This window comes from Hippoglossus hippoglossus, chromosome 15 (genome assembly GCF_009819705.1).
Source record: "Hippoglossus hippoglossus isolate fHipHip1 chromosome 15, fHipHip1.pri, whole genome shotgun sequence".
Lineage (NCBI taxonomy): Eukaryota > Metazoa > Chordata > Actinopteri > Pleuronectiformes > Pleuronectidae > Hippoglossus > Hippoglossus hippoglossus.
The window spans coordinates 22,524,610-22,539,936 of record NC_047165.1 but is presented as its reverse complement, the minus strand read 5'-3'; the positions used below and the strand labels follow the sequence as shown (position 1 = coordinate 22,539,936).

Genomic DNA, 15,327 nt, shown 5'->3' with positions numbered 1-15,327 from the left:
TGACATTTTCACCTATTTCCCAGGGAATAATTCATGGATATTGATGAAATAAAAAATCTGAGCATGTTTGGGGGAATGATATCTATTAGAGTGCGCAATTTGAGGTGGCTTGTTTGAATAAATTCAATAGGCCCCTTAAATTTAAGGGGACTGTTGTGCCTTGGTGGAGGTCTGCGCTCTGCTGAGTGCCATGCTAGTTAAATACTGAAGTACTCTACCTCCTCAGTTATCAAAAACTTTTAAAATAAAAAAGGGAATATCAATCTTTTGTCAAATGGACGTGCCTACAGCATGTGATGAGGGGTCATGAGTCAGCTTAACTTTGATGTAGAGTCACAGCCTAAACTATGCATATGGAATTTTACAGATACTGAGAAGATTATTCCGCATCTATAATGATAGTTATTATTTTAGATGTACGACAATTTACACACATTCCCACTTTTGTTCACACTAAAACCTCCTCACTATCTTAATAAATGCAGTCTTTGGTTGTTAAAAATCGCCTTTGTATACTCTGCAGGCACAAAGGACACAAACTCACACACAGGTTTATTTTTCTTCCTATTCTAGTTCCACACAAATGCACAGAGTGGCACGTCTTGGCCCTGCAACAGAGCAAGCAATAATTACTCATTCAAATGAACATGTCAGGACTGACGACAGACAAGCCCTTCCCCCCGCCACACACACACACACACCCTTCACACTTCAGACAAAAAAACACACTTGGCATAGGCACAACCGAATACACACACATACACTCACACACACACACACTTCATGTCGCAGTGTGGGAGAGATCCATCAACAGCACAGCAGGCAGACAGGCTCCATACGGTAGCGCTGTTCTAAGCTGGTCCTCACTGTACGCCTGCCATGTATCAGCTCAGCAACATACACACACACACACACACACACACACACACACACACACACACACACACACACACACACACACACACACACACACACACACACACACACACGTGCGTGTACATGCACATACACACACAATATATTGAAACAGAAATGCAAAGCTCAGATATGGAGCAGTAGTTTTTATGATTGACAAAGCGACTGCGACTGTAAAAAAAGCACAAGACATCTGTGTGTGTGTGTGTGTGTGTGTGTGTGTGTGTGTGTGTGTGTGTGTGTGTGTGTGTGTGTGTGTGACAGTAAGCTAGTGACACACAGACTCGGAGGCAGTGGCAGAGATGAAAAGCAGAGCTGGAGTGAAAGAAGCAAGACGGCAAACAACAATAACAAGGAGGGGAAAGAATATATAACATGCGGCAGAGCCCACAGCTGGTTTTACAACAAAGCACTTTATTGCCAGTTAAAGTGGACTGTAGGGGCAGGGAGAAAATACTGTCTTAATACAGCAGGTGCAATAGGTCGCAGAGGATGACTCAAGTGTATCTGTGTTGTGCCTAATCACAGTTTGAGTCTCAAACGGCCACAGAAAGTCTCACTACAAAATACAGAACGGAAACATAACCCTGTCCACATGTGAGGCTCTGATGATTCACAGAAAACAACCTATTATTATTATATAATATAATATAATACATGTATTATATACACTGCTCGAAAAAATGAAGGGAACACTTAACACCAAGTCAGTTAAACTTCAGGGGAATCAATCTGTCCATTTAGGAAGTACAAGTGATTGTGAATCAATTTCACTTGCTGCTGGATCATTTTCAAACATTCATAGAATCACTTGCTCTTAAGCAATTTGCTAACAAAGTAAAAATACAACGGGAAGCAAACAACCCATTCAATGTTTAGGATGGAACTGAACTAGTGATTAATAATAAAACGAAGTGCAAACCAGATTAAAGTTAATGTCATCGTTAGAAGGGCATGATTTTCAGAGGGAACACATCCCTACCACTTTTCAAAATCCTATCTCTGCTCCACTCGGCACAGTCTAATTCACACCCTTTATTCTTTCACTAAAATCTCTCTGAACAGTCTTCAGCTGCTAAGGAAGGTTTAGAAGTCAACAATAGTTTCACAAGTTATTTTTTAGGGAAAGGCTGTTGGTCGTTCACCACTCTGTTAGTAGGCCCACTTCTTCCCTGTGAGCAGATTCATTGTTGCTGATGAGGTCCGATGCCGTTGTGTCATCAGCAAACTCAATGATGCGGTTGTAGCTGAAAGATGTAGGCAGCAGAAACTGTCTGTTCCTTCATACGTGTGTGAGATTGATGACTGAAGAATGCAGCTGAAACACCTCTTGTGTAGACACACCAGGTGAATCTGTTGTAGTGCAGAAAGCGTTACAGCTTAGCTTCAGAGCTAACCCACGTAGATGCCAAACATGCACCACCCTAACTATACATGAGAATACAGAGCCAACAGAGTTTTCACATCGAGAGAGAGAACTGCGATTGGTCACCATGGTCAGTTTTTGGAGCAAGAGTCTGGGCAGTAGTGATCGTGGAGTAGAGCCGCGGTATCAAGCTCCAACCAATACCAATCTCGAATCAGTCTCAAGCTGTCAATTTCCCCCCCGTTTTATAAACATCAAATAACAAATTAAAACCAAAGTTATCAGAAACATGACACTTGATAATGAAGCTTAGCGTAAGTTCAGTCAGGAAGACTTAAACCTGCATACTGATCAGCTGATTGTGGGCGGTCCTAAACATCAGGAACGCCCACAGGAGGACTTAACCTGCATACTGATCAGCTGATCATGGGCGTTCCTAAATATCCAATCAGGTCTGCGCGGTCTCTTTCAGCCAGTCATTCAGCAGCTGTCAAACTTTAAAAATCCCTTCTCCTCTCTTCCACAGTCAGCCGTCTTTCAGTGACTCTCATAACCCCTCCTCCACCCCAATCTCCTCCAGTCTTGAGAGAATTTCATCACCTCTTCCGGATCCCGACCTCAACTGATCGTATGTACTGTTTAAATCCCACATCGTTTTGACAGCGATCATGGACCATGATGAGGATCCCAATAGTATCAGTGGATCATGACAACGGATCGTGGACCATGGTGGCAGCTGATTGCAGATTAAAAAATCTACAGACTGCCTAAACAATATACCTATTACTCGTGGCATCCATTGCACTTCTGTCCGTCCTGGGAGAGGGATCCCTCGCATGCGGCTCTTCCTGAGGTTTCTACGTTTTCCCCGTCAAAAGGGGTTTTGTAGTTTTTCCTTACTCTTGTTGAGGGTTAAGGGCAGAGGATGTCACACTTAGGGAAGTCCAATAGGACTATGCTCATAATATGGGCCATCCAAACAATCTATTGACTGATCAACCACCACCAGTGTCTAGACCCCGGGGGGTATTCCTGTTTGATGTTCTGCTCCACCCCCTTCTAATCCTGATGACATCACACAGGGGTCTAAAATGCCAAAGACTATAAATATTCACTTTACTTGTGTACGTTTGTCAAAATAAACATCGTTAAATTGTGAATCAAGTCTCTCCTGATTGAAATACATCAGTGTGATAGGAGCTACCTAAAATGACAGAAACCTGATAGAATTCTAAAAACGTTTTTTTATTTTTTGGTGTACACTGCTAACATGTTGGCTTTTACAAGCTTTCTGAACAATGTCAGTTCTGTGAAACTTTGAAAATTTACTCTAGCATTATCTCAGATTTTTGACCTCAGAATAAGATTATCAAATAAGAGAAGCAGTATACATTCAGACATATATTAAACAGTTCCAAATATTGTGGTTTTACATTTAACAATTTGTCAAAAAGTAAATGGTAAATGTTCTGTATTTATATAAGACCTTATAGTCTTGATGACCACTCAAAGTGCTTTACAGTACAGTTTTACATTCACACACACATTCATATGGCAATTTGTGGTTCAGTATCTTGCCCGCGACAACCCTCTGGTTAGAGGACGACCACTCTAACCCCTGAGCCACAGCTGCCTGGAATACTGTTACCATTGTATTTTTGTGTTTTGAACTTCTTTGAAACTGCCTACTTAAATAGCTTGTTTGCCGGAAAAAGTATGTCAGTTTACATTCATGAAAATCATAAAACTTTGTTTACATACCTGTGGTGTCCATGTTATGGCCAGAGGGAGGGGCAGGTCAGCTGAGCATCCAGGGCCCTCTGCAGGGTGCTGCAGGGTGTAAAAGATGGGACAGTTATCAGTTTTTTTTACTGTTTCTGTGAGTCTTATGCTCAGACCACACTGGATGTGTGAGTGACGTGTGTGTGTGTCGCAGAACATCTTACTTTTCATTCCGGAGTACATTAAAGATGTTAGAGCTGCCACACTGTCTTTCTCAATGTAACATATGGTTCACAGCAAAATAGACAGTGGAAATGACCATTCACCACAGTTTCTATGTCTATATCTGTTGAATATGTAAGAAACTTAATCATTTGCAACACTTCCTGTACCTGCTTAAGTAAAAGAAAAACTCAAAGTAAAAGCATTTCTTTTGACTGAATCCATTAATTTATCTTAACAAAGTTTTTATTGTTATTATAGGACCTGAGATGCATGGCTTCATAGCAGAGTCCTGGCATTTGCTTAAGTACAAAGGCCTACAGGAAATACAGTACTCATAGCAGAAACCTCACATATCAGCCCCACAGCAGACACACTCCCTGTGTGAACAACAGAGGCCCTCGAGATGCAGCAGATCAGTGACAGCGACGTAGCTGTCACATGCTACTCACGCACCTAGTGTGGGTCAAGAGGGAGGACTAGGTGGGCAACAAACTGTCACCTTCTTCTCTGAGGTCCTTTATTTCATCAGAAACTGTGTTTACATTCAATAAATATTTGCAATCATTTCAAATGTTTGCGTCAACACTTCCCTTAATCCGTACTGATCCTTGGAGGCTTTTAATGTATAAGATAATATTTCAGTTAAAAAGAGAAACTTAGAGAAGTGTAGATGCCATGGAAAAATACATTATGAACTGACCAGCTATTAAAGCACAGGTCATTCGACCTGTCTTTAATGACTAGTGACAGCAACTGTTCTTTATTTGCTGGGAGTTATTAGTTGTCACTATTAGTTGTCACGCCATTTGAATGTGATCTGTCATTGCTGTTCAGCCAAAACTTCATTAAAAGTCATCAAGAAGACACTTGTTTACAACATTAGGAGCCAGATTTCCTCTCTCCTTTCACCTTCAACATCACACTACTCCTCGTCCTCTCCCCACACTCTTCTTCCCTCACTCCCCCTGCCAGCCAAGCCTCCATGTGTCCGTGCCAGTGCTGCCTCCTCCCCTAGCTGTGCCTGGTGAGGGATGACCTGGCGCTGGATCTGATGGAAGCAGCTGGAACGTGGGGAGCACTCCAAGCTATTTTTACCTGGTGCCAGAGGGGTGAGGAGGGCCAGGTGGGCAGGTGGGCACAGAGTGGGGTCCCGCTACCCTTCCATGTCCCCAGTGGATGTCATCCGGGCTTAGGAAAGCATCACCTCACCATGCCTCCCACCCACTTTTCCCTAGACTGTGCAACAGCGCTGTGCGATACGAACAATTCTGCCAGCTGCTAGACGTTCGATTCTGACTCAGATTTTAAGAAAGTTCCAAAGTGTCAGGAGTGAAAACCATATATTTTATTGTAGAATAGTAAAAATGTACTTTATGCTTTAACTTCAATATGTTTCATTGCATATTTTCTTCCATTTGATAGTGATAACATCTCCTGCTGCCGGGCACATTAGGAAACGTGACCATACGATCTTGTCCACAGAGTTTAGATGTTCTGTGCTACATCACAGTCACGGTGAGTTATCATGTCTTTCCTCCTCATCTCCAGTTTGACCTAGATTTATGTGTGCAGATGTAAATCACTCTTTTTCGGTCGGTAAACTGAACATCCAAAATATGTTCGGTAAAGTTAACCTGGTTGGATTTGGATGGACTGTCAAGCTGTGGAGTGTTCCATTTGATGATGAATAATTGTGAAACCAATTAAACCCTTTAAGTAAACTGTGTATGTGTGTCCATATGTGTCTCCTACCTTCGACTTGAGTTTGATAGTGAGAATGTGCTGCCTCCCAGAAGAGTCTTGCGCCTTCAGTCTCAGTGTTCGGAACTCTGTGTCTATGAAAAGCAGCCTGAAGATGGACACACACACACACACACACACACACACACAATTCATACACGATAAATCAGAGAAAGGTGCCCACAACACTGTGTACTGACAACAGCCATCATCCATCATTAATCACAGCAGCAGAGAGCCATATTGAGATATCAACTCTGCCTTCAGATTTATTACTTTGGGTACCAAAGTGGAGACATCAGGTTACATCCAATCACACCCAAATCCAGCAAAACATTAACGACAGGATGTCTTCCTCTAAAATTCTGATTAGCACTCTTCTCCAGCGAGAGCTTTTTTAATGCTTTAATGTGGAATATAACAAACCAAATCATGTTGAGGGTGAAAGCATTTCATGCTGAGTCACCAGGAACACAGTGGATTTTATGCTTTCCAATAAACTGGTGGAAACACACTGATTGTATGAACACTATGTTAATACAATAACAATATGTAATCACAGGGCACTTCAGCCAATTTTCTAATACATTGTTCTAATACAGCTTTCATGAAAGGATACAATGAAGATGCAGTTGTCCACTAATCTACGTGGATTAATTTAAAGAATAATTGTGAAGAACAGAAGTATATTTGATTTGAAATATTCCTCATGCCACTCACATGCCTATTTAAAACTAACTGAATATAAATCCATTCAAATAATCCATCGGCTTACTCTATTATAATTTCTTTAGTGTGGGTAACGGTATGCCTGATATATCTGTTGGGTCAATTTCATTGGCCAATCACAGTCACAGATAAATTGATATTGGCTTATATATGCATTTTTTTCCTTATAGAACATAATGTGGAAAAATATACTTTGGTTTATTTTAGAAATTGTAAAAAATATGTAAATACATAAATCTTAAACAAAGACAAAAGATACTTTATGCCACATTTAATATAAATACAGAGTATATATATAAATACAGAGTATATATATATCATGTGTATCAACAACAAATTGATGTTGGAATTACTCCCTTAAATTGGTATCAGCATCAGCAGCAGTCCCAAAAAGCCAGTTGTTGCCGGACTCTGTGTTTCAAGCAAGTTTAACTTTCAGTCCTCACATTCTCATTAGCACCAGATTTTTGTAGCAGCAGGCAGATGTTTTCAGTGAAAAGGCTCGGGTAACCTCCCATAGACTATCCGCCCAGAACCAAACAGCAGACTGACACAGAAGCATTTAGCATATCAATAGCTAGATGTTTTCTCAGGAGTTGGTGGACACACAGACTCAAAGTAAAGATGGACGAAGCATTTCCACATCCTCCCATTCTTCCAAGTCCGCCAGCTCCACCTATACGATTTCCATCTTAAAGTCCAATCATAATGCAGGCAGAAATTAGATGAGAAATACTTGGTAATAACACGTTTTGCATATTGCAAAGCAAGTTTTGCCTTACATTTTGCTTGAAGACATCTTGACATGAAAAGACTGGACAACCGACTGTCAACAGGAAGAAACCTGTTTAACATCCATTTGCAACCAATTAAAAAAAGTGACACAACAAGGATTTTAGCAGCAAGAAGATTCATATGCAAGCTCTCGTGAATGTAAATCTTGCAATGGCCTTCAGGTAGGATGTCATTTTCAAGCAAGAGTCAGCTGGTAAATCAGACCCCCCCTATATAATAAGCTAATTAGAAAAACGTTTTGACTGGCTAAGGACAAAACACTGATGTGGCCTAAGCATGAATCAACGCTGCTGTCAGATTTACTGCTGCTTAAGTCCAGCTCTGGTCGACTCAGACTTGAAGACAACACACTGATCTGAGACAAAGGGTTTGAACAGACCTCCTCCAGATTTACAGTACATTATGATCGGCGCTCTGTGTTGAGGCTGACATCGCTGAGGATTTATGGAGTGCGGTAGAGGAGTGTGATGTGAGCGGCTTGCTCACGAAACACACACACACACACACACACTAAGGGAAGTGATGGAATGATGGGAAACGGTGTCAGATTTGCCCAACTCATAAAAATGTCTGCTCGTTCATACGCTTGCAATCAAATGCCTGTGAAGGGCGACAGTTGAAGTGTCATATGCACACTTACATCTACACTTACATACACATGACATCATCTTCATGCCAATTCGACTCAGTGTAGTTTTCCTGCAAGTTGAACTTATAGATAGAATTTTTCTCAGTTTCACCTCCATCACCCTCTATCTCTAGGGTGTTTGTGTGTGGACCCACACACAAACACATTGACAACCTTCACATATTTAAGGCTGTGTCGATACTGATCTCAGTGCTTATCAGGCCAAAAACAGGCATGATATACAATGTATACATTTATGTATCAACAGATTTGAGTTTGACAGCCCTTCATTTAATCCAATAATGACTAAATCAGCTTACTTAATACAATTTTGAGTTTTAGAGAAGAGTTACTGTGGTTCTTGTTGAATTACAAAGACACTGCATTTGCTCACAGCTGCTGTGAGAATCAATCAAAAAAAGTCAGAAATCCAGAAACTCACATGTTTAATGTTATGCTATGAAATTATATTTGATTTGTTCAAAATGTCTCTAACATCAACCCCAAACCTTCATTGAAAAATTATGAATCATATCACGTGCAAATATTTTTAATTTAATAACTTTAGAGAAAATAGTTGTTAGCGGCTGTTGATGTTTAACCTTTAAATTTAACTTTATTGTGATTTCCCCCCATTTTGCAAGTTTAAAATATCTCCAATAGAAAGAACTTATGAACATAAACAAGAAAGTTTTAATGCAGACACATGCTGTCTACTACAATCATCCCACTGATTTGATTGTAAACAATGGGTTAAATCAAGCATTTATGAAGTGCTTAAGAGGAAACCTTTGAATATATAAATATATTGTGATGTTGCCTTAAAATTTCACATATTATTTAGGGGCCATGTCAACCAGCCATGTTACGACGTGTATAAAGTTGTATATCTAAATTTAAACTATTAAGATTATTGAGAACAACCCAGACCAGTACTCAGTATCAACCAACTTTTAAGTTTTAGGTCTGTACAAACTGTATTGACAGTGAAAAAGTCATTGGTGCATCACTAATACATAAATTTCCACCCTTCCTCTCTTCCGGGGTCTTATGCCAGGATATCGGGGACTAGCTGCCGCCCCTACTTGGCCATGATGGAAACAGCATGACAGTCAGATGTCCTGCTGGGAAGACTGATGAGAGCATCCCATTTACAACTCCACAGCCAAGTGATCTGCTTCCACACAGTGCACACCACGCTCATTTGTGCTTGCATGTGTGTGCATGTTGTTGAATTTGTGTGTGTGTTGAAAAATGATTCAGGACCACCGACATCAACAGATCTTTAACTATAACTCAATAACTAAATATGAAGAATTCTTATTGTTTTGCCAATAGCAGATAGTTGTGTGTGATGACATGCACAGGACATATATAACTTTTTATTCATTGACCAGGTTTACAGCATAAACTGTTCTGATTGGGACATTATAATTACTTACTGGATGTACCTGTACAGCTGTTTAAGTCCCAATACATTTGTGTTTGCATTGAAATAATATAAAAAAACAATAACACACACTGAAAACCTTTCACTCCCTCAGCCAAGGCCTGGTTGGCCCCACATAGCCTGTCAGAGATCTTAATATCAGTTTGCAAATTACATTAATATAATCCTTAAATTTGCACCCAGGGATTGGCCTGTGCTTTTTGCTATCTACATGCTTCCCTTGGGGACATTGTTTGGAAACATGGTGACACTTTTCACTGTTGCAATGACATGACTATATTATACCTGTAAAGCCCATTGATCTTTCCAAATGCCTAAATTAAAAAATGTCTATCAAAAATGAAACATATTGATAAGCATAGATTTTCTGCAGTAAAATGCTGATAAATCAAATTTATTATTTTTTAGACCAGCCAATATGGGTAATTATTTAAGAATTTGAGTGCTTTGAGAGCTCACCTATCAAAGACATTGGAGTGACTTTTGATTCCTCTCAGAAATTCCAGTCTTTTATCAAGAGGATCATTAATACTGTACAGCATGGTTATTTGGCTACAATCTGTCTTGTTCTGTCATTGTGATGACGAAACCATAATGTGTTTATTCATATCTTCCAGACTTGATTATTGTAATCCCTTTTTCTCTGGTCATCCTACATGAAGTCTTCAGCCCGTTCAGAAGGCTCCAGCTAGAATTTCATCTTGTAACAGCTGATTCTGCCCACTCTTCAGAATTTTAAGGTTTTTCTTTTAACTATAAAGCCTGGATTCAGAACAGATAAATCATTCACACACCTATTAGGAAACAAGTGCATCAGAAAGTAGTAATACTCAACTTTTCTCATTGTGGGTCTTCTGTCAATCCTTCAGTTAATTACAAATCAGTTAGCTTCAGAGCATTTTACTGCCTTTATTCACATCATTAGAACCTATCATGGCACTAATGCCACTCCATCACCTTACCAAAGCTTACTGACATTTCATGTTTGTAATACCATTGATTTATTATATAAAACCTTTTAATGAGGTTGCGTTTAATTTTTTTTATTTCCCTATTGTACTGGGATCATGACACAAGGTGATTCTACTTTAAACTTTAAATAAATTGATTGCCAGATGATAACACTGTGATAAGAAGAGACCATGTTGTGTACATGCAGTAAGAGTGCCAGCCCATAATGAGCCCAGACAGATCCTGGGCCATGTTTTGGGGTCACCAAGTGATGGCGGCTGAACTACTTGACCTCATTTTCCATTAATTAACACATGGTATGCCATCTCCAGCCAATTAAGATGACCACGCTCTCAAATGCAGTAATGGAGACCGAGAGAGGGAGGGAGCGACTCACTTACCTGGCCCAATAAGCAGACAGCATTACAGCTGAAAACCCCTGGTGGCTATTAGCACGGCCAATACAAATTAAGACGCAAACGAAACTGGAGTGCCTTGGAGATTGAGGTTCACTGTGTATAATGTCTCGTAACTGCAACATGACACTGGAAATGATGTTGGTCTCATTTCCAGCATAAAGCATACCTTCACCTCCCCTTCTCCTATTAAAACCTGAGACTCTTCAATTAGAGCCATTTGCATTTCGCTAATATCATAATTGTAGCCATGGTCATTAATAGGAAAGTGGAAAATGAGTGTAGTATTCAAGGCTTAATCCAAGCTGGGGGAGAACACATATCTCCTCACTAACCACCACCAACCCCGCCTCCCTCTCCTGATGAGTGGAGACGACGGCATTAGCTGAGCCTGTCACCGCTCGTGGCCTTAGAGTCATTAAATGTTACCTTGATTTAACTATAACTCAATAACTAAAAATAAGGAAGTCACTAAGAGCCATTTGTTAATGGGCAATGAGCTGTTGTTGTGGTTGTGTTGCAGCCTCCTTAATCAGTTTAGAGTGCAGGCAAGAAAAAAGTCACAGAAAGGAGGTAGAGCAGGTCATCCTTAAACCAAAAGGTCGACAGTATGATCCCTGTCTCCCCCATTCTGTGTGCCAAAGTGTCCTAAATGTCATAACTGTAAAATTACTTAAATTTTGACGTACAGACAGTGGAGTTCACCATAAACAAGAGTGAGGTGAAAATTCTGGGCCAGATACTGAACCCCAAATTGCCCCTGACAGCTTTTCTGGCAGTGCATGATTGATGTATGATGGAGAAAGTGCTGCACATAGATGCACTGTATAATTGTGTGTGTGTGTGTGTGTGTGAATGGGTGGATGGCAAAACTGTACTGTAAACCGCTTTGAGTGTTCAACAAGACTAGAAAAGAGCTATAAATGTACAGACTACCATTACAACAGTGGAGTTTTGTCATCATATAGACACCTACGTTTGTGCAAAAGAAATAATATCAGTAAGGTACAGTTTCAATAATTTCCTTGATTCTGGCCGAAGAGTTTCTTATAATGCCCCATTATATTCAAGGGTGCAGAAGCTGAAGTCCCTTGTATAGCTTGAACAGAGAAAAGGAAAAAAACATGAAACATGAAACAAGCGCCATCTGCAAGTATGTCTGCAGGCAAATCACTTTCAGAGAATCCTAGCACCATGTAAGTGGGGAAGGGGAACAGGGAACTTAATTTCATTATCGCTTGATTCTCGCTGTGAGGCAATTTAAACAACTGTTTGCATTTAGAGGCGATTCATTCAACAGCACTGCAGCGGTAGTTTATTGTTGTAATACTGATAATAGTTACATTTTTATGTTTAAGGGCCACTTTGAAAACCAGATGGATTATCAGTGGACGCTTATTCTGATACGTTTAGGAGAAATAAATGCATTGCAAATAAAAATACAAGCTTACAAGCACAATCGTACAAGCACTTGCCAGGACTGCAATCAGGGCAGGTAAACATGCTTCAAGTGTGTATTTAAATTCCAACCAGTTAACTTCCAGCAAAGTAGAGACCCTGAAATCTGAGATTTTAAGCATTCCCACTGAAAAAGGAGAAAGTAAAGACCTGCTGCTGAGCACAGTCCACAGAACCCTGAAGCCACCAGTGCTGCACAAAGAGCTGACCCTGAACTGGAGAGAATCAGTTGTCTTTGCCATAGTTGTGAACGCACCCCTTGTGGTGAACATGCTGAACAATGTCACTTACATCGATGAGTCTTTGCTGCAGCTACAGAGCACTGGTCGCCCATTTACTAAAAGTTTATAATTATTAAATGTACAGACAAATAATTAGAGATTTCCGGACTTAGTAGATACTGTGTAAAAATCCTCTGTCCAGCACTTTGGCCAGCCTAAGCTGTGTTTAAATGTCCTTTAGAAATTACCCTTTCTTACTTATGTTTGTACTATAGATCAAAAAATAAATATTTGGGAATTTACGAGCAGATTACCACAGCATCTTGATTTTAAGATTTGATCCACTCATAGTTAGTTGATGCCACTGTGAATCAGCAAGCCACAGACGACACAGGTAAGCCACCTCTCAAAGTGAAATGTAAAGTTTGCAAACATGGCGGTCTCAGCCAACTTTCCCAACATTTGATAAATTTAGTTTCTGAGGCTCACCGAGGCCCACTTACTTGTTCCACCCAAGGGTCTCCATCTCAGAGATGAGCTGCGAGTAATACTGAGGAGGTGGGATGGAGCTGCACTCAGGTCGGCTCTTCAGACCCACTTCCTGCAACAACACAGAGAGCGCTTCTTATTTTAAGCCCAGATTACTATGCACATCACTGCACAACTTAACAACCATGCACCATCTCGTTTCTGCTAAAAGCAAATAAGATGAATACAAAAATGGAATCAGGGTCAATAGGTCAAATGCCTCTGTTTGGCAGCAAACATACAGGCTGTCACACTTTTCAATAATTTATCAAAAAACATATACAGTATGTACATGTGTGCCTCGCCATCAAGGTTATTGATAGTGCCTGAAGGTTCTCATGTACCACCTAGTCTTATAGCAACAATGTCACGGTGAACGTGTTAACACAGCGTGTCCCTCTCCTCCTCACCAAGACAGTCTTCAGCTCCAGTAAGAAAGTGACAAGATCGGCCGACTGCTGCAGCCTCTGTGAGAAGTGGAAGAAAAGAGAAAAAGGCATCCTTGCATGTGAGGATAATGAAGTGACAGTGTCTACTTTTTTCCTCTAGCCAGCCATTCAAATCAAACACAGCGTTTGTGATTAATGGGGGCTGCCACCAGCTTTAATAATTAATGATAGCTTAAAGGCTGTGAAAATAATGAACTTTGCAGCCCGGGGTGAAATATCAATCTCATCCAAATAACCCTGAGGGGCCACATAACAAATAGGGACATTTTCCAGGCGATGTTAATTAAACAGTGAAAAATATTTTTCTCTGCTTCTGAGTGAGGCGAGCCTAACGGGTGACAGAGAGCGCAGGAACGACGCCTGGCACGGCGCCGCAAACACAAAAGGAGCCAAAAGAAAATGACATGACAAATACACAGATAAATAAATAAATACAGGAAGCACGGGACAATCAACATGATCTCAATCAAAGCTGACTGACACAACACAACTGAAATGTTACGATGCAACAAGCAAGATGCTCAGTGTGTGTGTGTGTGTGTGTGTACAGTGCAGTGTGTGTAGAGTTTACCTGCTTCACTATGGGCTCATATCCATGCAACAGGTGTTTTAACTGCCAGCTGCAGTGCAACCTACAATACAGAGTTATGAACAGTTACAACACACACACACTAAAACAGACATTCTGTGGATGAGCAGGGATTTACAATTAGACACACTGCTCAACACACTAATATTAAACCATCTTTATAATGTGAGCATAAAACATCAAAGGAGATAAATGATAATTCTCACTTGGCCCGTTTGAGCTCGTGATCTGGTGGCAGCACTATTCTCAGTCTGAAGTCTCGTTCCTACAAAACAACAAATGACAAACAGACTGTTATGATAGAAACAGAGGTCAATATTAAAAATTAAAAAAACTACATACATTAGAAATGCTTAAAAACAAAACTGACTTGTAAAGGCAGCACCGAACTCGGTTTGGAAATTGGAAAATATTATAAGTCTGAATCAATGATATCAACTGTTTGATTCAGCGTAAAGCAAGTAGTTAATATTACTTATTCTAAATAAACTATCGTCACTTTATTTTTGTCCTTTCTACAACTAACTTCTTCTAGCACTGGCATACTTTTAGTGGTGATGTGCTCAAATATCAATGTAAAGTTGCCATTCCTTCCGGGTTCGAATTAACATGTAGATACTCGTGGACATGTCTAAACTAATCTACTGCACATGTACACATCTAAATATCTTTAAAGTCACACATTTCTCAGTGCACACTGGAGAGGCTTTCTTCTCAGTGCGTTAACTAAAGTTGGCTAGAGTTAGCTGAAGTTAGCCGAAGTTAGCCGAAGTTAGCCGAAGTTAGCTGAAGTTACCTGGACGGTGATGAATCCGTCATAGACAGTTCTGTCAGAGTTGAGGGGCAGAAGTATCGGGTTGTCTTTCACCAGTGACTCCATCGTTTAACTTCCAGTCACAGACTCTCCTCAGCTGAAGTCAAGCAGCCTCACAGGACACCGACGGATTTGAGGTGACTCAGCAACACGGAGCCAACACGTACGTTCACATGTTTCAACTCGTGCACATAAAACACCGGCTGCGCAGATGTATCTTGGTTTTAAGCAGGTTTTAAGCTAGCATTAGCGTTAGCATTAGCATAGTGAATGAAATGAAACTACACGTCCCTCCATGAAACATAAACAGCGACGTCACGCAGATGCCTTC

At 40.4% G+C, this 15,327-nt stretch overlaps 1 protein-coding gene across 2 annotated transcripts in view; it reads right to left on the bottom strand.

The window, feature by feature from the left end:
* Nucleotides 1–15,327, bottom strand: part of fancl (FA complementation group L) — a 26,040-nt gene extending 10,713 nt beyond the window's left edge. The window contains exons 1-8 of one of the 2 annotated variants that reach the window (XM_034608506.1): nt 14,979–15,327; nt 14,389–14,447; nt 14,165–14,225; nt 13,927–13,953; nt 13,555–13,611; nt 13,120–13,217; nt 5,981–6,077; nt 4,043–4,111 (exon numbers count right to left, since the gene is read on the bottom strand). In XM_034608506.1, coding sequence (XP_034464397.1) covers nt 4,043–4,111; nt 5,981–6,077; nt 13,120–13,217; nt 13,555–13,611; nt 13,927–13,953; nt 14,165–14,225; nt 14,389–14,447; nt 14,979–15,062 — 552 coding nt within the window. In that variant the 5' untranslated portion in view covers nt 15,063–15,327. The remainder of the gene's footprint in view (nt 1–4,042; nt 4,112–5,980; nt 6,078–13,119; nt 13,218–13,554; nt 13,612–13,926; nt 13,954–14,164; nt 14,226–14,388; nt 14,448–14,978) is intronic. The other variant, XM_034608507.1, reaches the window with a different exon arrangement.